The sequence below is a fragment of the Podarcis melisellensis genome (assembly GCF_964234715.1).
Source record: "Podarcis melisellensis genome assembly, chromosome: 3".
Lineage (NCBI taxonomy): Eukaryota > Metazoa > Chordata > Lepidosauria > Squamata > Lacertidae > Podarcis > Podarcis melisellensis.
This window is the reverse complement of record NC_138530.1, coordinates 12,069,426-12,092,469: the sequence shown is the minus strand read 5'-3', so window position 1 is coordinate 12,092,469 and position 23,044 is coordinate 12,069,426. Positions and strand designations below refer to the sequence as shown.

The following is a 23,044-nucleotide window of genomic DNA, read 5'->3' as shown; positions in this document are numbered from 1 at the left end:
GCCAGATAAAGAAGCCCAGGGGCCACATTCCAGCCCTGAGCCTGAGGATCCTCACCTCTAGTTCACACAGTACTTAGCTGGATGGGCTCAATGATCTCCCTCAATGAAAGGCGGCCATCTGTTAAGCATTTTACAGTCATACCTCGGGACGAATACGCTTCAGCTTAAATATTTACGAGTTGTGCTCTGCGGCGACCCGGAAGTAACTGAGCATGTTACTTCTGGATTGCGCCACTCGCACATGCGCAGACGCTCAAAATGACGTCACGCACATGTGCGGAAGCGGCGAAACGCAACCCACGCATGCGCAGATGCACAGTCACATCTTACATTCGCTTCAGGATGTGAACAGGGCTCCAGAGGTACCACTGTATTCCTCTTTTCCATTCCTCCAGAGCAGGGCTAGAGAACCTCAAGCTTGGGAGGCGCATGCAGCCCTCAGCCCTTGCAACTCTCCCCAGACCAGGCCCTTTCCACAGCTGGGTCCCTTGTCATCCTCTTTGATCCTTCCTGGCTGCACCTTCCTTGGGTTTCGCCATCTGGCTGGGATGTGAATTCTGATCATGCTTCTTGCCCATCGGAATGGAGGCTGACGAGGGAGAAACTTGCCTACTGTACAAAAATGTGGCCCCCAGTCAGGGAGTGGAGCCCTCGGGCTACAGAAAAATAGACCTTTGGGCCTGATCCGTCTGCCTTTGCACCCCTCCCTCCCTTGCCTTCCCTCTACTGGGTGAGAGGAGATCGCTTGCGCCACTTCTGTTTCCTCTTGCAAGCCAGGAAAACAGCATTGAGCAGCAGGAGGGGTGCGGCAGGGCCCCTTCGAAAGAGAAGGCCATAAATAAACGGAACAGTTGTTACCGTCGCAAGGAAATGTTGGAAATGCTTAAACTCAGTAAACATGTAGGAAGCAAACCAAAGGGCATTGCTCAAGACATTAGGCATTGAATGTTGCACGCAGGCAAAATTGGATTTGTGAACCCAGGTCACTGGTAAGCCAATATCTCTGCCAGCCTCTGTTCCTTCATCTGCCAAATTGCAACGTACGTGTCTGGGTTCTTACAAGAATGAGAGGTGCAGCGATTATCAAAGAGCCTCCACGTCAGAAATACAAATGTTAAACTAGTAAAAAATAAAAAATGAACTCTCACTATTCACGTGTGAAGTCTTTCATGTCCCTGGCTTGCCTTAATGCCCCAACTAATATTCAACTGTCTTCCCTGTGTCATTGGAAGGAATTTGGGGGGCGGATCTGAGTCACTAAACAGCTGCAAGAGTCTGGCATAGAGCAGATGCCGTTTTGTACAGGTCTTAGCCGGACTGTAATGAACAAATTCTAGGTTTGAGAGGATGCAGCTGAAGTCTTATGGCCTGTAGAGATTCACTTTTAATATACAGTCGTACCCTGGATCTCAAACGCCTTGGCTCCCGAACAATCGGAACCCGGAAGTGAGCGTTCCGGCTTTCAAACGTTCTTTTGGAACCCGAACATCCGACACGGGTTCCGCATGTTCTCATTGGCTGCAGGAGCTTCCTGCAGCCAATCAGAGGCTGCACTTTGGTTTCCAAACATTTTGGAAGTTGAATAGACTTCTGGAACGGATTCCGTTCGACTTCCAAGGTCCGACTATATAGTATGTATTGCTGGATGGGACATATTTCTTGAATTAGAATAACCGTGCAGATAAGGAAGCTGGAGGGCAGAGCCAGGTTGCCAGTTAGTTTTGCAGAAGTCTTGATTTCAACCCCACGTGTGCACACCGATGGTAATTGACATTTCTTCCTTTCTAGCGTCTTTGTATGGCGATGCCTTTGAAGGTCAGTTTCCTCCAGTGCCACTCTTGCTACCACCGCCACGTGAGTGCCAAACAGGGACGCCTCCCAAGACTTCCGCAGGCGGCTTTCTAACAAAACACCGCGTAGATTCTAAATGTGAAACTTGACCTACGTTGGATGCCACAACCATCCCCTCCAACCATTCAATCATTGCGAAAGAAGGGAAAATTACCGTACTTTTCCATATATAAGGCTAGGGTTTTTTCTTTAAAAATAATGTCTGAAATTTGGGGGCGTCTTATACACGGATAGCTCTTTTCCCCTCCAGTTTTCTTAATTTTGAGTCCCCCAAAATAGGGGGTGAATTATACATGGGGGGCGTCTTATAGGAGGAAAAATACGGTAATTGATTTGGTCCTTAAGGCTGAAGGATGCCCAGTTTGGTTTGCGCTGACGGCTGTCTGTCATGGGTGATTCAGGTGAGATTCCTGCATTGCATAGATCATTTTTTGGGGGGGGGTCCCTCCCAACTCTATGATTCTGAACCTCTCTTGCTGAAAATCAAGTGTCCTAATCGGCAAAGCCTAGCCCATAGTGCAAACTTAAGGTTCAGTAGCCTTTTTGCCAACAAAACGAGTTGCGATTTGAAGATTATTTTTAAAAAGTATTCATGTTTTTTCATAAACCAAACCATTTTGAAACCACCCAGTACAAAACCTTATTGGGCAAGAGACGCCTTCGGAGTAAAGAAAGCTTTGAGCCATGGCTAATTTTATACTGACCAAATTATCATTCCCCCCCCTCCCCTCCCCAAATATTTCTGGTTTTAAAAATAAGTTCATTTGCCAGTTTTCTATGAAGTGCCTTTTGAAAGCTTTGCCAGTGGTACAGGCTTCCTGCCTGTGTCTGCTTTCTACTCTCGGTGCTACAACTTCCACAACTGACGAGGGCTGACAAAGTCATTCCCCCTCCTGCCCTCCCACCCTCGATGTTCCAATTCTCTCTTCTTTTGCATTTAATCTGTCTCAGTATTTTAACTTGAGTCTCAGCTGGTTCTTTTAACAAGAGTGGGTGGGGTGCAAGGAAAGTCTCTTATAAATAGCTGCCCGTCAAATTAAATCTGCAACATATCTAACGCAGTCTTGAGGATAGGAATGGGGGCCTTGCGGTCCTCTGGATGTTGGTCAACTCCTACTCAGGTTTCCGTAAGGAAAAGGGGGAGATTATTCTCTTTCTGGCCCCCTCCCACTTGCAGAAGAACCTTTTTCCGCTGCGTTTCTAGGTTCGGGGCCAATAACGGCAATGCTTTGATAAATAAACCTTCCTCCACCTTTGTTCCAAAGATTTGGCAAACAACTCGGCAGCTACACACACAGGCTCTCAGGCAGGGGACCAAGAAGCTGCAGAATTTTGTTCCTCACCCAGAAAAATCCAATAGCAGTGGTAGAACATGCCTCCTATACTTAGAGGATTACAGGTTCAGTTTCCTGTACTTCATAGTGGAGTTACAGGGAGGAAATGGAAATATCCTTTTGCCCCAAGGTACTGGGACTCGGGTGGAGCTGTGGGTTAAACCACAGAGCCTAGGACTTGCCGATCAGAAGGTTGGCGGTTCGAATCCCCATGACGGGGTGAGCTCCCATTGCTCAGTCCCTGCTCCTGCCAACCTAGCAGTTCGAAAGCACCTCAAAGTGCAAGTAGATAAATAGGTACCGCTCCGGCGGGAAGGTAAACGGCGTTTCCATGTGCTGCTCTGGTTCTCCAGAAAAAGCTTAGTCATGCTGGCCCTATGACCCAGAAGCTGTACGCCGGCTCCCTCGGCCAATAAAGCGAGATGAGCGCCGCAACCCCAGAGTTGGTCACGACTGGACCTAATGGTCAGGGGTCCCTATACCTTTACCTTACTGGGTTCAGGTGCTATGGTTAAGGCTGCAATAGTTAGCTGGCCAATGAAGGGAAAGGGCTCCTCCTATCCTCTTCGCCAAGTCAGGCAGGGGCCACCACCAGCTGCTGAAAGAGGCCACGGCATCCTCCTTTTGCTAGCAATACTCTGCAAACAGAGTCCCTGCAAAGGGACAAGCAGCAAGGTTTGACGTGCAAATATCTTTGTTCCAACAAGCTCTGCTTGAGGAAAGCCATGCAGGTAAGCAGCTCACTCCCAGGTTTAAGAGAGAGCCAAAATAAAACGGGAGAATTCTCCAGAGGGGTAGGAGAGGGGATCAATGTGGAAAAGTGCTACCATTTGTCAAGAGTCGATCAATAGGATATATTAATGCCTTACATGCCTCTATGATTTCCGACACACAGGTCCCTATGCAGTCTTATTCCCATTCTCTTCTCTGTTAAGGAAGCCTTTCTGTATTAGGCAGTGTAATCATATCGAGCCGTTGATGTCAGATGGTCACCTTGTTTGCCTATGTTGTAATGCTGGCCTTTTCATATTGATTGTATCCTAATTCTTTTTTAAAATAAAAAAATGTGACAGAATGAATTGCTATGTAGTGAAATTGTGCAAAAATATTTAAGAGCAATAGAGTGTGTGTGTGTATGTGTGTGTGTGCCAGGAAGAGATTTGTTTGTATTTGTTTATATGGTTTGATTTTAGGAACAATATGCTCCTGGTGCTGTATTATAATGTAAATTAAAATAGTACTTGCATGAGTTTATTTTTCAAGCGATCCAGTAAAAGATTTATGATTTGAAAACAGCTGCGTGTCAAGATTTTTCATTCGAGGTTTGCAGCACACCCAAAACAAGCAGACTGGTCTTTGCCCGGCTGTCCCTTCTTCTTGCCGCATTGGTCGTAGACAGCAATGACCTCATTTGTCAAAAGTTCCCAGAACAGATAAATAAAAGCTAGTGACTCATTCGCATACTTTTTCTGGGGGAAAATGATGTTTTTTTAAAGAGAGTAGAACTGGCACACACTAGCTGCCTTTTTGTCACATGATCTTGAACAGGGGTCGGCAACTTGCAGCCCATAGGCCATAAGCGGCCCAGGGAAGGTGGTTTAAACGGCCCACAAACTGCCCCTGAACCGAGCCACCTACTCAGTGAGTCCCCGTGCGCTGCACTAAACCGGCGCAGCACGGAGCGGGGACTCGCTTCCGCAGCGCAGAAAATCACGTATGTGCAGATGCTGGAAATCACATCGGTGCAGATGTGATCTAGCCCATGGAGCAATCTCTGCGGGAGTGAACCAGCTCAGGCGAGGTAAACCTTGCCAACTGCTGATCTTGAACACTAAATCGGAGGTAGCCAATATGTTGTCCGCGAGATGCTGCCGCCTTTCAACTCCCATCAGCCCCAGTCGCCATGGACAGTGGGGTCAGGGATGGTGGGAGCTGTCATCTGTGAGACTGAAATGGACTTGCTGCAGTATTTCTTCACTGGTTAATTGGAGCCTTAAGTGGCGAAGTACATGTACCAATCTACCACCATGCAACAACTCAGCATAATTTCGGTGGAGAGGATTCGCACATTCAAGCTGAATACTTGTAATTTGCCGGTCCCTGCACTCACGCTTAATTTGCTAGACAAGACACAACCATTTAAGTCTATACGCTTTATTGATACTCAAATTGTTTTGTTTTTACATTTCACAATGCATTCCACAGACTTAGTTTAATACAGCTTGAACCGCAAGTGTATACATTTTTTTTTTATTTGCAATTTCTTGCATTCACAAGGTTCGAAATTTCCAAAACGACATTTGCAGCATCGGGGCGCAACCCGCTGACCCATGCACAGGCGCCAAGGATTCCGAGCACATTGGAGAACAAGCATGCTGGGTACTCCTTGCCAGTGCCTTGCAAGGCTCTTGGGAGTCACACCTTCAGAAATTCCTTCCACAGATCCAGAGTTTTGAGAGGCTGTAAACTTATTTACTCAAAATAGACTATAGGAGGTTTGTGCAGCAAAAGTTATGGCAGAAAACTGTGTAAATGTGCAAGAGAGTTGGGTGTTTTCTTTCTTTAATAGATGCTAGTGTTTTTTATCCCCTCTGAAGATTTAAGCTAAATGGAGCTAAAACAAAACCCAAAAAACAAAACCCAGTTCCGTTCTCCGATATTCCAAGCACTGTGGAAGAGCTGGACATCCTAAGCTGCTGTGAAACACTATATATATATATTTATATAACTTTTATATTGGCAATTGATAAAACAGTAAAATTAAAAAGCACAATACGGCTACACTCGATACCAAACGGGCAAGGCTTTTTAAGCTTGCTTTAATGGCATATTCTTCTACACATCTCTCTCTTTGTTTTTAAAGAAAATCTGCAGTCAACCTACACAGACCAGAGACAGTGCTAAACTGAAATGCTCTCCCTGCACTCCAGCGGCACTGCGCTGTCTCGAAACGCAGCAAGACTACCTTGGCTGAAGCATAAAATGTACAGCTCTCCAATCTGCTATGTTAACCAGTGCTGCACACAGGAGAAGCAAAAAGAGGATTAGGTTTAAATCCATACATAGCAGCTTACAATACTTATGATGAACACACATGGCAGTCAAGAACAGGTTATTTCCCCCGCCTCAAAACACTGCGTTGCTAAAAAATAAAGATCTGTGAAATTGCACTGCAATGTCAAGGTTTTGCTATTCCCTGACCCTCCCCACGTAATCCAAATGAATATGCCTCCCCTTCCCCACTTTAAAAGATGAACTCCTATTTTTAATAAAAGTTGCTTTAGGTTTTTCATTCGGCTTTGCGCTTCACCCCGGGGATTTTAGCTTGGATCCTGCAAAGAAACAAAAACAAGTTGTTTTAAATGTTATGCCTCCTGCCTTCCCTGATACCCCATAATCCCCCAGAGTCAGTGAAGCACATTTGACCTAAAACCAAGCCTCTAAGTGGCATTGGTCCAGCCGTGTGGAATGCTCTCCCAACAGAAATTCAACATGCATCTCCTGTTTTAACTTTTAAATGATGGCTGAGAATTACCTGGCCAGTTAGAGTACTATTGGCACAGAAATGGAAACAAGAAAAATTACCGACGAAAGAGGAATGGCAGACGAAACTAATGGACTATGCAGAATTAGACAAGATGACAGGAAGGATTCGAAACCTCTGGGAGCAGAGATTCTCAGAGGACTGGAGTAAATATGTGAATTATTTGAAAAGCAATTGTAATCAAGACATTACGCTAGTAGGATTGCAAGAAGTTTTGTAAGGAGGACTATGTGAAATGTCGCAGAGAAAAGTATGAAGAGAATTATTAGTGAAGGACTATTAAAAGTAACAGTGAAATTGATGAAATGCAGATTAAGTGATAAAGATTGAAAAATCTTCAGATGTGGTTGATGGAAGTCCAAAACACTGAATAAGATAAGAAAATATGTTGTATGTTTTTTTGGAAATTTTATGTAAAAATTAATTTAAAAAAATTTTTTTTAAAAAAAAGAGAATTATCCTGCCAGTTAAGAAAGCATTTTTCTGCAATAGTTAGCTGATGATCTCCGATTTAAAATCTGCACTTTTTTATTGTACGGTGGCTGCTGCAAACCACTTTAGTTTTCAAATTTTATTTATCAAATTGCGGTGTCAAGTATTTTTAATATAACAAACAAATCAACCTAAGTAGTCCAGTGTAAAACGCGCAGACAAAGAGGCTGCACAGCAAAGAGATTGGGGTGCTGACCATCAAGGACAAGCACCCCCAAACATGGCCCTCCAGATGTTTTGGGACTACAATTCCCATCATCCCTGACCACTGGTCCTGTTAGCTAGGGATGATGGGAGTTGGAGTGTCAAAACATCTGGAGGGCTGAGTTTGGGGGTGCCTGATCAAGGAGAACAGAAGCAGAAGAACAGAGAGAGGGAGAGACAAGAGAGAGAGCGAGAAAGAGATGTCATACAGAAACCCAGAGGTTCTAGTGAATTTCAGTTTTGACCTGAAAATACTTTTCTTTGCAACCTCAAATATCGAGTGATAGGTCATCCACAGATGGTAGTTTTGAAAGTTACAAGAAGCACAAGTTTAATATGCTCATTCAGCTCACATTCAACAATCTGCTGTGTGAGATTATTATATTTATCAGTTGCTTCCCCCCAAAAAAGTGACTTACAAAAAGAAGAATAAAAACAAGCGAAAATACAGTAATATGTCTGAAAGTGCAAATCTAACTGAACCCCCACCATGTTGTTAAAAAAATAAGCTGAGAGTTAAACTCTAAAGTCTTGAGTAAATAAAAATGCTTTTAACTAAAAGCAGACAATGAAGGAGAGCATTCCAGATTACAGGGCCTTGAAAGAGGTGTGTGTGTGTGTGCGCGCACACACACACACACACACACGCCCCCCCCCCACACGTAATCTCTCACTAAAAATAACATTGGAAGGTATCAGCTACTTTAAAATTATCTTCAAAATTCTATATGCTCACTTTGCCACTGCATCTTTGACATTCTTGTTCACAAGTCCCAGGTAATGGTCAATTTGAACCTGGCAAGTAAAGACACAAGGATGAATTACCATTTTAATAAGAGAAGAAATCACCATGTATTAACACTTACTTTCTGCTCAACATTCCCCCCATAACCAGGGACAGGGGTTTCCTGCCACCCTAACAAAAAAGGAACATTGATCCCTATTCTACTAGGCCTTGATCATGTCTTCTGTAGGTGTATCTATTTCAGAACTGTGCAAGGCTTTTTATTTAGTATAGGATTAGTGATGTTTTAAAGATTTGCAGAATCTTCAGTGCCTTTCCCCCGCCCGCCCCCCAAATCATTTTTATTCATTTCCCCAGTTTTACCAAATCATCCACAAATTAAGGCAAATATCTGTCAAGCTTCCCACGGAGCAAACTATAAATTTGAAGCCAATGTTGAACAGGGCTCATCAACTTTTGTGTCCAGATTTCCAATTTTTGAAATGTGGCAGCCTTACCATTGAAGATGGTCTAGGAGGAATTTTATCCATATATGGGGGCAGAGGGGACCCACTATCTGTTTACTTGAAATGGTGCTCTTTTATTTTCTTTTGGCTAGCCTGTTCCCTGAAAGTCTTGCACCACCCCTCACCCCCAATCTAGCTCTCTGCCTCGCAGCGTCTCTAAAGCAGGTCATTTGGAGTTGATCAGCTCCAAAGTAGTTTCCCAACCAGGAAAGGCTGCCAACTCAGCTTAAGAGGGACACCCTCCAGGGACTTACATAACCCCAGCTGAGCACTAGGAACAGCAGCAGCTAAGTAGATCAACAGGAGAAGAGGTGGGATTGTGTTCTGCAGAGCTCTCTCAAATCTTTTTTGGTACACAACTTACTCTTAATCGTCCCAATTAACCATCACATTTTGGGCAGAATTGTCAAGAGAATATGCAACACCGTACACTCACCTGGTGCTTTTCATAAATAATAGGAATACTGAAGAGCGAAATCAGAGCTGGAATGGGATGCAGGGGAAAACAAAACACAAGAAACATCCGTAAGTGTATGCAAATGCAGGGATGCAGAAAAGATCAAGTAAGGCAGGGATAGGCAACCTAAGGCCCGGGGGCCAGATGCGGCCCAATCGCCTTCTAAATCTGGCCCGCGGATGGTCCAGGAATCAGCATGTTTTTACATGAGTAGAATGTGTCCTTTTATTTAAAATGCATCTCTGGGTTATTTAAAGGGACGTGGGTGGCACTGTGGGTTAAACTACAGAGCCTAGGACTTGCTGATCAGAAAGTCGGCGGTTTGAATGCCCACTACGGGGTGAGCTCCCATTGCTTGGTCCCTGCTCCTGCCAACCTAACAGTTTGAAAGCACATCAAAGTGCAAGTAGATAAATAGGTACCGCTCTGGCGGGAAGGTAAATGGCGTTTCCGTGCGCTGCTCTGGTTTGCCAGAAGGAGCTTAGTCATGCTGGCCACATGACCCGGAATCTGTATGCCGGCTCCCTCGGCCAATAAAGCGAGATGAGCACTGCAACCCCAGAGTCGGTCACGACTGGACCAAATGGTCAGGGGTCCCTTTACCTTTTACTGGGTTATTTGTGGGCTATAGGAATTCATTCATTTCCCCCCAAAAAATATAGTCTGTCCCCCCACATGGTCTGAGAGATGGTGGACTGGCCCATGGCTGAAAAAGGTTGCTGACCCCTGAAGTAAGGTGTGCGAATCCAGGCTAAACCAAAAATACGAGGCTGCTGCAAATAGCCCTTGCAACAGGCAGCAGTCTCTGCATTCTGTGAATATGGGGTGCAATGCCCCTAAACAGTGACTGGGCATGTGATGTTGAGCTGGACAAGCAAAGCAAGGTCCCCAAATACATCATCCAGACACCTATGCACTCACCTGAGCTACTTAAGATAGCTCAGTCAGTAGAGCATGAGACTCTTAATCTCATGCAAGATTCCTGCATTGCAGGGGTTGGAAGAGATGGTACTTTGTGGTTCCTTCTATGATTCTATGAAGTTGCCTTATACTAGTTCAGACCATAGCTCAGTATCATCTGCGGTGGCTGGCTGCAGGTTTCAGGCAAGGAATCTTGCACAGCTGTATTCGGAGACTGATGGGTTGAATTTATATACTGCCCTATACCTGCAGGTCTATGCCGGGGATTGAACCGGTGATCTTCTGCATGCAAAGCGGATGCTCTGCCACTGAGCTGCAGCCTTCCCTTTACTTTGCCCTGTAAGAATACTGATCCTGATTGCTACTATTGGCGTATCAAGCAAATGACTGTGATCAAGTCAAAAGCAATGGAACCAGCCCTCCTTTGCAAACCCCACAGATTAAAACATGGCGTTTCTACGACTTTCTACTGCTTTCTCTGCAGCCTTTGCCAATTTGCTCTGATGCCTCAGCATCATGCTGTGCCGTGACACCAAAATCGTGACAACGTACTGCTTTTCTCACAAAATGCTTTGTCATTAGGTGCAACGTAGTATAGAGGGCCAACTTACCCAGTATCAGCAATGTCAGACCATTGAACAAGGCACCAACGTAGGTGAACACCCACATCAACACGGCAAACTGGAAGAAAAAAGAGAAAGCTGAGTAGGAATGCAGAATGTGGACCATTTATTACAGCTCAAGTAGGCTTTGCAGTTGCCATGGGCTGGCTGCTAAGTGGGGAGTGGAGGTGGCTGGAGACTCCCCAAGTGATGGGAGACTCCCCAAGTAAGCCATTCTAAAGCCTTGCATGTGGAAAATGGGGGAAGTTGACATGGGAATGTCACTCGCAGCAGCAGGATCCCCCGTGGCAATTTGGCATCTGTTCCGACTCTTCAGGTGGCCTTCACTGAAGGCAGCATGGAAAGATCAGGCAGCGAAAAGGCAGCGCTCCAGCCTCCGTATGTCAGAGATAATTATAGCCAAAAGGACTTGTAATGGGATCCCACAGACTTTAGCTTTGAGGTCCCCTGGCCGTGCTGAGAATGACGAAAAGTCTCATAGGATTTCAGGTCTGCTCCATCTCCCTCTGGTTCATGTGGTCATTTCGACCACAGAAGAGGTTGAAGTACAAGCAATGAGACAGGCCCTGTGCCATTAGATTTAGGGCTAATAATAATAATAATAATAATAATAATAATAATAATAATAATTTATTTATTTATATGCCACTCGTCTGACTGGGTTGCCACTCATAAAACCCGAAGCAAACCACAACACATTAGAAACTTCCCTATGCTACTTCCATGCACTTAAGGTCTCCATGAGCTGCTCTTACCACATGGGGAATGTTTCGTTAGCAAGATACCCTCCAAGCAGCAAGCAAGGTTGATATATATTACGTAGGGCAGGGGCTTCCAACCTTTTTGGGTCCACGGCTCCCTTGGCCAGCTACATTCTTTCTGTGGTGCCTTGTGAGCCTCAGGCGCCCAGTTACGTCAACCTGTGCCTGCAGAACTGGCAGCCCCTCACCCTTTTTCAAACACCCTCCCTTGTGAAGTGTTCACCAAGCCGCCTCTCCTCTCCCCTCTCATTGGGAGTCTGCAGCTGCCACCTCTGGTCTTTGAGCTGGCCCCCCCTTGCCCCAAAGAGATGTGCCTCCTCACACGGCCCCGCCAGGGCCTGGGAAACACCCCCTGCCCAGCTCCAGAGGCATCATTCACCCGGGGAGCTTGCAGCCAGCGCTGCTGCAACAAACAGATGTGCAAGTCTTTGGGAGGGTTGCACAGCTCTCTTCGGAGACTGGTGGATTGAATTCGGAGACTGATGGAGGGAGGGAGGGAAGGAAGGATTGAGGGACAGAGGCCAGTATTGCCCGCAGCACCTCTGACCATCATTCAAGGCACCCCAGGGTGCCATGGCACACAGGTTGAAAACCACAGACTTAGGGCAAAACCTTTGTTTTCTCCACCTCCCCCCACTGCAGCCTCCTTCCTTGCGTTCCAGTTCCCAGACACTGTAAGCTTCTATTCCCAGAACACAGAAATTAGATGGTGGCAGCCGTTGGTTCTTTGTGACCTAGTGCTAATGGGAGGAGTGGGGTTAAGGTTGTCTTCAGTAGCAGCAGCCAATCTGTGGCCCTCCAGTTGATTCTAGACTACATTTCGTGCCATCCCTGGTTATTAACCATGCTGGTTGGGAGCTGATGAATGTGTGTGTGTGTGTGTGTGTGTGTATACACATACACACATATTTTTATTAATTTTTTTACATATCAGTTCCAACAGTCATACAACATAACTACTCATCTTATACAATATTTTAGACTTCCGTCAACACCTCTGATGATTTTCCGTTCTTCATCACTTACTCTGCATTTCTTAATTTCTGTATTACATTTAATTGTCCTTAACTAATAATTCTCTCCATAGTCTTTCTTGCAATATTTCAAATAATGCACCTTACAATACTTCTTGCGGTCCTACTAGAGTAATCTGTTCATCACAATTACTTTTCAAATAGTTCATAGATTCACTGCGGTCTTCTAAGAATCTCTGATCTCGCAGGTTTTGAATCCTTCCTGTTAATTTATCTAATTCTGCATAGTCCATCAATGTCATCCTCCATTCTTCTTTCGTCAGTAGGGGGCTGATGAGAATTGGTGTCCAGTAGAACTTGGAGTGCCACAGGCTCCCCATCTCTGGTCTTAAGTCTAGAAGGGGGGAAGCAGCTTTGCAAAATCTTTAACTGCAGAGCTGTGGCTGTGCACAGTTCCCACTTGCTGTGTCAAAGCACCAGTCCATCCAGCCTAGCAGCTCTCCATTATTTCAGGCAGGGAGCTGGGGAAGAGCCATGATCCATGGTAGAACATCTGCTTTGCATATAGACGCTCCCTGGCACATACAGGTAAGGCTGGGAGGACAGCCCTGCCTGGAACCCTGGAGAGCTGTTGCCAGTCCGTGCAGACAACACTAAGCAAGATGGACAAGTGGTCTGGCTTGGTATACAGAAGTGCGTTGAGTCTCTTTTGGTCCTGCTAACTTGACATCCTTTCTGCCCAGCTCACCAGGGACTGAACTTGAGAAACAACTTGGTCTGTGGTCTCTCTTCTCAAGGAACTAGTAGCTCTTTAGGACTTGGGAGAGGAAGCAAGGAGGACCCTCCTCCTTCGGAGGCAAAATGTTTACCTTTCCTAAGCAACTCCTTAATTGCAAACCCGAAACCCCAACCCCGTGAAACTGGAGGAGGTGGGGGAGAATCACCTTTACTATTCCAAATGTAACATGAGAAATAAGGGAACGAGACCAACGTGTCCCGGGATGAGATAGAGCCCTACTAGTTCCCAGAGGGTATAAGGTCTCCTTGCCAAGTAAGAAGGGCAGGGGTGTGGGGGTGTGACCTGGAAGTGCTGAATCACTAATGTGTTGAGTGTGGGGTGGTGGGTGAGAGTTCCCAGGTCAGCTGATTCCCACTGCTAATCTGAGGGCAAAACGTTCAGTAGGGGAAGGGCTCTCTGAACAAAATGACTAAGGGCACATTTGCACAATCATTTACTTAGAAGTATTTATTACTTGGGCTGGGTTTTCTTTTTTATTGGATAATGTTCGAAGTAGGTTACAAGCCTTTAAGATATAACTATGAACTGAGTTAATTTTTTAAAAAAAGTTCGGCAATGCATTTAAAAAGTAGTTAAAAATGGCAAATTAGCAAGTTTATCCAAAGACTCAATGGCACTGTTTTCCCCTACACCCTGTTTCTCTCAATCCTTGCATTCTAAGAAACCCCTGGGATGCAGGTGGTGCTGTGGGTTAAACCACAGAGTCTAGGACTTGCCAATCAGAAGGTCGGTGGTTCGTAACCCGTGATGGGGGGAGCTCCCATTGCTCAGTCCCTGCTCCTACCAACCTAGCAGTTCAAAAGCACATCAAAGTTCAAGTAGATAAATAGGTACCACTCCAGCGGGAAGGTAAACGGCATTTCCGTGCGCTGCTCTGGTTCGCCAGAAGTGGCTTAGTCATGCTGGCCACATGACCCGGAAGCTGTACGCCAGCTCCCTTGGCCAATAAAGCGAGATGAACGCCGCAACCCCAGAGTCGATCACGACTGTACCTAATGGTCAGGGGCTCCTTTACCTTTTAAGAAACCCTTGCTTGTGACCCTTGGTTAACCAAAGGTATCCTGAATCCCCCCCAAAAAAGAACTTGGGTTTCCAGTTGTTCCTGGACTACAAGTCCCAGCACCCCTGACCACTGGTCCTGCAAGCTAGGGATGATGGGAGTTGTGGTCCAACAACAAACTTGGGGACCCAAGTTTGAGAAACACTGCCCAAGGAGAATATAAAGAAGCTTTCGCTTGGCACCTGAAATGCTGGTAATGTCACTATAAAATGGGTACTCCTGGTAGTGGTGACAAAGCGCCAGCAACCCAAAGGCCCATCTCCAGTTATTATCCCCTTTCCTCTTCCACTGGCTGCAGCAGCTGCAGCAGAGGCTCCTGCTGAATGCTTAAGCCGTACCTGTGGCCCTATAGATACTGCTGGTCTGCACCTCCCTTCATCTCTGACCACTGCATGCAAGCTGGAGCTGCTAGGAGAGGCTTCTATGTAGATTTAAGATTGTGCATTCTTGCCTTGGCACAGTACTTTTGACTTAAAAGCATGGCGTACACAACGCCCTGGGAAGCACCGACAAGAAAATGCAGCAGAAAATGTTTGGTGGCATTTATCAGGGAAAGGGAACCCTTCTCAGGCTGAGGGCCATGTTACCTGTATACCTGAGGGAGCGTCTCCACCCCCATCGTTCAGCCCGGACACTGAGGTCCAGCGCCGAGGGCCTTCTGGCGGTTCCCTCATTGCAAGAAGTGAGGTTGCAGGGAACCAGAGAGAGGGCCTTCTCGGTAGTGGCGCCCGCCCTCTGGAACACCCTCCCTTCAGATGTAAAGGAAATAAGCAGCTATCTTATCTTTAAAAGACATCTGAAGGCAGCCCTGTGAAGGGAAGTTTTTAATATTTAATGCTGTATTTAACACTCGATTGGGAGCCGCCCAGAGTGGCTGGGGAAACTCATCCAGGTGGGCGGGGTATAAATAATAATAATAATAATAATAATAATAATAATAATAATAATTATTATTATTATTAGTGACAACCTTGCAGAGGCCACATGTCAGCAGCAGGGGAAAGAAGGTGTGGCCAGATACAAAAGTAGGGAATGCATGAAAACTCCTTGCATAGAAGGATGCATTCCAGTCACAGAAACACCAGAGGTTTTACACGCAGCCCTTTCCATTCTTCAAGGCCACATTCCAAGTAGACAAAAGCACTCAAGGAGTGTGTGGAGAAAGGCCATTGAGGTTAGACAGTCCTGGAGGGCTACAATCACTTGTTCACACAAGCACAGAGCCTGAGGTTCCTTACCCCCGGCATATATACTACAATCTGAGGCCTACAGTTGTTGCAGAGTCTTTGACAAGGCCAGGTCATTCCGCACATCCATAACAATACATTTTCTGGTGCGTAAGCTTGCTTTTTCCTCCAAAGGGTTAGAAACCTTGCCTTCCCTGCAAATTGGCTGCTCATCACATTGCTTAAGAGCCACTAGGGAGTTGTTGTTGTTGTTGTTAAAAAATCAGCCCCTATTTCAGAAACTGCATAGAAGTCTTACTTATACAACAGCTATGGGCAAAGGGCTGTTTCTGCAGTACTCTGGCCTATCTCAGAACCGGCTGCAAGTCTTACAAGATGTTAAGGCTCAGATAAGATACCTAAATCTCTTTCCAGGCAAGGGCCCTTGTATGTCGTCGTCTTCTTCCTGACAGTAAGAGCTGTTTGACAGTGGAATTTGCTGCCAAGGAGTGTGGTGGAGTCTCCTTCTTTGGAGGTCTTTGAGCAGAGGTTTGACAACCATATGTCAGGAGTGCTCTGATGGTGTTTCCTGCTTGGCAGGGGGTTGGACTCAATGGCCCTTGTGGTCTCTTCCAACTCTATGATTCTATGATTCTTTTTAAGGCTGTAAGCTTAAGCAAGAATTCTTCTGAGATAGGACAGGGTGCATCTTACAGGAAAGTCAGTCCATCAAGCAGGCTCAGTTACATGAACGCATGACAACACAGCACTGCAGAATCATCCCTGCCCATATGGTTCTGCCATATAGTTAGCTAAGAGCATGGGGGCCACTACAGGAAGCAGACACCCCCAACACACACATACACACACCTCTATCTACCATCAACAAGAAAGAGGCATTTCCAGAGACGTTTAGCCAGGCAAGTGAGGGTGTGTAGCAAAGCCATGAGGAGTGTAACCTGGGGAGGATTCCAAGGGCCAGACTAAACGTCATGGAGGGACATATTTGGCCCTTGCGCCTAAGGCTTTTAATCCTGCCATATTGGGCTATATAAACCAGCCTCTCTCAACCTTGAGTCCCTGGATGGTGTTGGACTACAACTCCCACCATCCCTAGCAACCAGGACCAGTGGCCCAGGGTGATGGGAGTTGTAGTCCAACAACGTCCGGGGACCCAAGGTTGAGAAAGGCTGCGTAAAACCAATATATGATCTGTTATATGCCTCCTTAAGTGACTCCTACTATATTTAGCAAGAAAAATAATCAACCCCAAACCCAACACTGAACAGCTGACCCCTTAACACAGTTTGAAGATACTAAAGATAGGAGCGAGTCCTGTGGTAGAATAAGACTGGCTGGGCCATATGTTTTGGCGAATTTATACTGTGCTGCAATCGCTACAGCAGATCTTGATAAAATCACAGTATGACTGAAAGCTTTTCAGCAAACCTCCTGCTCCTCAAAAGTCTACTTTGCCATCACTGCATAGCTGTGAGTTCTTTTTTTTTTTATCTGCCCATCATCACCTGGCAAATGGTATTGGGAAACTGTTGAGCAGTCCCTCCAACACATGTGACTGGCATCTCCTAGGCTGCCTGAATTTCCAAATGTAAGGAATAGGGCAGTTTCCACTCCCTCTTGGGCATTTTAAATATGTCTGACTGCAGGCGTTTCCCCAGAAGGGGGTGGGATGCCAAAGATACTGCAAACCACAGAGAAAACTCATCCAAAAGTCATTAATAAAAAAACTCCACACACTTCAGAGAAATATCTTCTTCCCTTTGTGGGGGGGGGGGGAGACACGCAATATGCACCTCAGCGCGAAAAGATTCTAAATCAACTTTGGGTTGATGGCTTTCCAGATGTTTAAAGGTAAAGGAATCCCTGACCATTAGGTCCAGTTGTGACCGACTCTGGGGTTGCGGCGCTTATCTCGATTTACCGGTGTACAGCTTCCGGGTCATGTGGCCAGCATGACTAAGCCGCTTATGGCGAACCAGAGCAGCGCATGGAAACGCCATTTACCTTCCCGCCGGAGCGGTGCCTATTTATCTACTTGCACTTTGATGTGCTTTCGAACTGCTAGGTTGGCAGGAGCAGGGACCGAGCACCGGGAGCTCACCCCGTCGCGGGGATTCAAACCGCTGACCTTCTGATCGGCAAGCCCTAGGCTCTGTGGTTTAACCCACAGCGCCACCCATCCCGTCAGCTCCAGCTAGCACGGCCAATGGTCAATGATGATGGGAGATGTAGTCAAACAACATCTGGAGGATACCATGTTGACCATCCCTGACCTGGAATGCTAGAGTAGATAGTTATCTGGTCTTATACAGCAGGATTCCTCTGGTGTTCTTAAGTCTCAAACAACTGCAGTGGGGAGAACAAAACGATGCTAAAGGTTTTATTTTGTTCCAACTCATCTTGAGTTCCACAGAACCATCCTTCAGGAATTTCCTTTTACATTTTAGGAATGGGTTGCTTCAATCTTGCTTTATGCTGCTGACTGCTGGGAGAAAGCATTCAGCAGAGCAAGAGAGGACACTGGCTTGTATCTTGCTAAGGCAACACCAGCAATTGAACCAAGTCAAGGAGTTGAAATTTCAACACCCCAAAGTCGCCAGTGAGCAAATTCCATAAGTCAGTAAAGCAAAACAGATAGGCTTCAGTCAATCAACAGTGTCAGGTAGTAAATCAGATTTTCTGATAAGGAGACAGTTGATCCTCCTCCAGGGCTGTTGAAGACTCCCATAGAAGTGGCTATACCAACACTGGAAAACTTTGCTCAGATCACCAGCCTCTCAACTGGAATTATCCAGTAGCAAGAAGTTGTAAAGTGGCATTTAAATGCACTCTAAGGTGGCATTTTTGCAGATGGAAAATAAAGTAGTTAAATAAGAAAATAAGTGGTTAAATATTAAAGGTGTCAAGTCCACAGCCCTATGTTATCAGCTACTCTAGCCTAGATCTAAAACCAATCATGGTTTTAGATGGGTAAAGAAAATATCCAAGCTATCTTCTATTTCAGAAGCACTTCCTACGTGCTCCACTTCATATAAACCTACGTGGTTATGCAAGTCTTTTGAAGCATGAAAGAACGGCAGAATGCTAAATCAATGAGCTGGAAAGGAACTGCGGAATATTCCCTTGTTCAGGGCAAGAATGAAGACTTTACTGACAGTTGAAATTAATTTTTCATATCAGAGGGTTTCTTCTTCCTCTTTTGCCAGTTGGATCAAAGACTTTTATTCTATTGGAAGTATTCTGCTTTGTCAGTGTTCACAACATTGTATACTGTCTGCACAGAATCCATGGGTGGGGGCCATCTGAAGTACAACACACATTCACAATGTTTTTGGTGGCCATTTTTAATGACCCCCATACATTTTTAAAAGCCAACGCTTCAAATTGCTGAAATCCTTTTCCAGCTGTAACTTTTCTTTAATGAAAGCATTGTAACGCCATAATGCTATTATGCCAGTTTTGGTATTGGTATTATGGTGCAATGGAGTTCAAACACCATAACACTGTAACGAGGGAATAATTAAACCACAAGCATTATAGCATTATGGTGCTGATTTTTTTAAAAAAATATATAGCTGGGGAAGTGTTTTTAGCAAAAATGAAAGGATTAAAGGTCAAAATCATGGTCATGAAATGGCACCCACCACAAATTTTATAATGAATGTGTGCTGACCTGTGACAGGTCCAAACTCATGTCCAAAATTCACCCTTTTAAAAAGGCAGAAAAGCAGCTCTAAAGCAGCCTTCCTCAACTGGGAGGGGGGACTGATAAAGAAGGGACTAGGAATTCAGACGGAAGACAAATATCAACAATACTAGATGATGTTGTTGGGTGGGTGCCCACCCAAACTGTGATCAAACCATAGCAGTTCCTCCTTAAATAACTAGTATGGAAGCATCCAAAGTCTCCTGCTTCTGGCCCAATAGACAATTAATATAGATGAACCTTGCTTCTAAAGCAACAAATTTCAAATATGCCTGCCTAATTTAAGAATAGGCATAAATACTGAAGAAGAAGAAGAATTTGGATTTGATATCCCACTTTATCACTACCCGAAGGAGTCTCAAAGCAGCTCACAATCTCCTTTCCCTTCCTCCCCCACAACAAACACTGTGAGGTGAGTGAGGCTGAGAGACTTCAGAGAAGTGTGACTGGCCCAAGGTCACCCAGCAGCTGCATGTGGAGGAGCGGGGAAGCAAACTTGGTTCACCAGATTACGAGTCCACTGCTCTTAACCACTACACCGAAGGAACTGAAATCCAAATAGGCCCACATACCCCCAGTGGTCGTTAGAACCTCCAACGTGTGTTGCTAGACTACAACTCCCATCACCCCTTCTGGCTGGGGCTGATGGGAGGTGGAGTCCCAACAACATCCAAAGCAAGGGCACAGTTCACCATCCCTGCCCTAAAACCATACAACCACATCCCTGCCTGCCTCACATGCTTTATTGCATTTGGCAAACACCACATGGTCTTTCAGGTCAACCTGGACAAGATCCCTCCCCTTCTGCAAGTATATACTCAGGAAAGGTTGAAAATAATGGAAGTCTCTTACCTTTAGTGAATCCACCAAGTCATCCACTAGGAAGAGGCGCCTGAGCTCCTTAACTGTGTTGTTGAAGTGGCCAAGCACCATATGGCTGTATTTTTGCACAAGCTCCTCAGACACAGCGACATCTTTATCCAAGTAAGCCCTAAAAGAGGGAAAGCGCCGTTCATAACATTCGACTTGGCAGCCCGAGATTCTTCGAGCTCTCCAAGCTCTCAGCCAGAGCACAATGGAGTAACAACAGGGAAGGTCATGGTGCTCAAGAATTGTACAGATGGACAAAGACCCAAGCGTGAGGCGCTCTATAATTTATTCACAGCAGTGAAGCTGCCGCGCTTAAAACACCAGGTTTTTCCAAGAACTGGCACAATTAGTTCATTAAACGGCACTTAAATGGTAGAAGCAAATGCCTGGCCACTTAAAGCAGGTAAACAAAAGGTAAAAAAAAAAAAAAAGACTGTGCCTTTTTGCACATGGAAAGGCTGGCTTGGTAACTAAAATCAAATGTCTTTTTGGCTAGATATAACTTGGGATGATGTCCTACTCAGTCCAAAGAAGAGTCTTTGTTTTGAAACAAAAAAACAACAACACTCCCACAGCTTCGCTGCATTAAGCAAACCCACTTTCCAGAATATCGCAACCCTCAAAGTTCTACTTTCATCCCACTAACCTCTTGCCAATCAGCCCAACATATTTTAAATATTTTTAAAGGGAAAATAAATGCTTCAGCCCAGCCCTTCAAAATTGCCTCCGGGGTTTAGGAGACCCCCAGGAGAGAACGCAGCAGGAGAAGGGGGGGGGGGGACTGTTGCATTTAGCAAGCTAAAATGTTCGCCCTGATGGAACCACCACTTTAGCACAATGTCAAATTCCACCCATTTTATCCTATTTGCAGAAATGTGGCATCCCTGAAGTTTTCAAGATGCTCCTTAGACAGGCATGTAGCATCTGCCAATTCTGTTTGAGCGATGTCATGAAAGGTGCCTGATTTTAAAGCTACCGCAGGTTTCACGACTGCTCAATTCAAAAGTGGTAGCATTGCTTCTGAGATGGTTCAGTGTCGGCTATGTGGGCTCCAACGCTTCTCAAATGGCCAAAGATTATGAAATTATTGATATACCATACCAAAGCAATATAGTGTAATGAAACATTACTGTACCGAAGTGCATTGTGAAATTATGATAATTGCCTAAGGATCCAAACCTACCTGGGTAAACATGTAGTAGTAGGAAAGAAAACAGTAATCTTCTTTTCTTTTCTTTTTTGCACTAATGTGCGTAATTTTTATTATGGAGATCTGCAAGACTGTTGGTATGTGGAGGAGGGCACATACCAGCATGCATTGTGAAGAAAGCTAGGTGTCTGGTAAGCCATCTTCCAATGGATTAGACTCCTCAGTTAGCATTGAGTAAATCTGTTGCTCTGTCAACCTTTAATTGCTTTCATTAAAATGGGGCTGGGAGCTTTGCAAATAACTTAAGCATAAAGCTTTGCTCTAAAGAGTTTTACAGCCCAGAGATAGGGTCAGGGAAGGGGAAGAAGCAAATTTGCATGTTGATCAGCTAGAGCCACTGTATGGCAAGCAGCCCAAGGGACACAGTGTGCACAAGGGTGGCAGGGTGGTGGGCATCAGTCATGGATGCTTTAGCCCGTATTTCTGCATTGTAGGGGGTTGGATCAGATGATGCTTCCAACTCTTCAATTCTATGATACTATGACCATAGCTGATGTATGGAAGTGAGAGCTGGACCATAAAGAAGGCTGATCGCCGAAGAACTGATGCTTTTGAATGATGGTGCTGGAGGAGACTCTTGAGAGTCCCATGGACTGCAAGAAGATCAAACCTAAACATTCTGAAGGAAATCAGCCCTGAGTGCTCACTGGAAGGACAGGTCCTGAAGCTGAGGCTCCAATACTTTGGCCACCTCATGAGAAGAGAAGACTCCCTGGAAAAGACCCTGATGTTGGGAAAGATGGAGGGCACAAGGAGAAGGGGACGACAGAGGATGAGATTGACAGTGTTCTCGAAGCTACCAGCATGAGTTTGATCAAACTGCGGGAGAAAGTGGAAGACAGGAGTGCCTGGCGTGCTCTGGTTCATGGCGTCACGAAGAGTTGAACATGACTAAACGACTAAACAACTAATAGCTGATGTGTCAGCTTACACGTCAACTAACATATAAGCCCAGTGCTGAAGCACAGAATGCCAACATGGTGACAACTACTGTACATAGACAGGAACTTTCTCCATTTTCAGCGCCAGCTGAAGACGTTCCTCTTCCAACAAGCCTTTAAACATCTTTATCCCAGTTGGCAACTAACCAACGTGCATGCACACGAAAGCTCATACCAAGAACTAACTTAGTTGGTCTTTAAGGTGCTACTGGAAGGAATTCTTTTTGTTTTGACTATGGCAGACCAACACGGCTACCTATCTGTAACCAGTTGGCAACTGTTCTGGATCTGAATCAATATTGTTTTAGACTGTTTTTTTTAAAAAAAAAATATTTATAGCAGTTGTTATTGTTTTTATATGCAATTGTTTCTACCTGCTTTAATATACTGTGTGCCATAATATCCTTTAGAGATGCCTTGTGGAAAGTGATTCATGAATGAAGCAAATAATTGCACAGGCTTCCCATTTGCTTCGAAGCCAATTCAGGGTGCTGGCACTGCTCCTCTGTGAGCCTGCCTGCTCACAGGCAGGTTTAACAAACTGAAGGACATTGTCCTCTTTCTATGCTCCTCCCGATAGAAACATGCAGATGGGGACAGGCACACCCCTGCTTTAAGTCGTTTACATACTGTCCTCCCTTGTATACTATTTACTACAAAGCTCAATGACTAAGCTCTTTAGCAGCAAAATGTCGGATTACCAGAACGACATCTGAGCGCTGGTATAACACAAGTGGACTCTTTATTACAGCGTTTGCAATTGTTCAAGATAAAATATATTTTGGAAAGAGAAGAAATGAGCACTGAACCACTGATATATGACAAGTGGACTCTTTAATTACTGTGTTTGCAATTGTTT

The 23,044-nt window shown here is 45.3% G+C and overlaps 2 protein-coding genes across 11 annotated transcripts in view; one reads left to right on the top strand and one right to left on the bottom strand.

The window, feature by feature from the left end:
- EML6 (EMAP like 6) overlaps positions 1–2,051 on the top strand; it is a 160,360-nt gene extending 158,309 nt beyond the window's left edge. For 3 of the 5 annotated variants that reach the window (XM_081903624.1, XM_081903623.1, XM_081903628.1), the window contains one exon: positions 1,789–2,051. In XM_081903624.1, the coding sequence (XP_081759750.1) occupies positions 1,789–1,813 (25 nt within the window). In that variant the 3' untranslated portion in view covers positions 1,814–2,051. The remainder of the gene's footprint in view (positions 1–1,788) is intronic. The other 2 variants (XM_081903625.1, XM_081903626.1) reach the window with 1 other exon arrangement.
- A 3,272-nt stretch (positions 2,052–5,323) lies between these two features.
- The window catches only part of RTN4 (reticulon 4), a 61,794-nt gene continuing 44,073 nt past the window's right edge, over positions 5,324–23,044 (bottom strand). For 4 of the 6 annotated variants that reach the window (XM_081903743.1, XM_081903744.1, XM_081903745.1 and 1 more), the window contains 5 exons: positions 20,017–20,155; positions 10,666–10,735; positions 9,113–9,159; positions 8,162–8,220; positions 5,776–6,517 (listed from right to left, as the gene is read on the bottom strand). In XM_081903743.1, the coding sequence (XP_081759869.1) occupies positions 6,475–6,517; positions 8,162–8,220; positions 9,113–9,159; positions 10,666–10,735; positions 20,017–20,155 (358 nt within the window). In that variant the 3' untranslated portion in view covers positions 5,776–6,474. Of the gene's footprint in view, positions 6,518–8,161; positions 8,221–9,112; positions 9,160–10,665; positions 10,736–20,016; positions 20,156–23,044 lie in introns of all 6 variants that reach the window. The other 2 variants (XM_081903741.1, XM_081903742.1) reach the window with 1 other exon arrangement.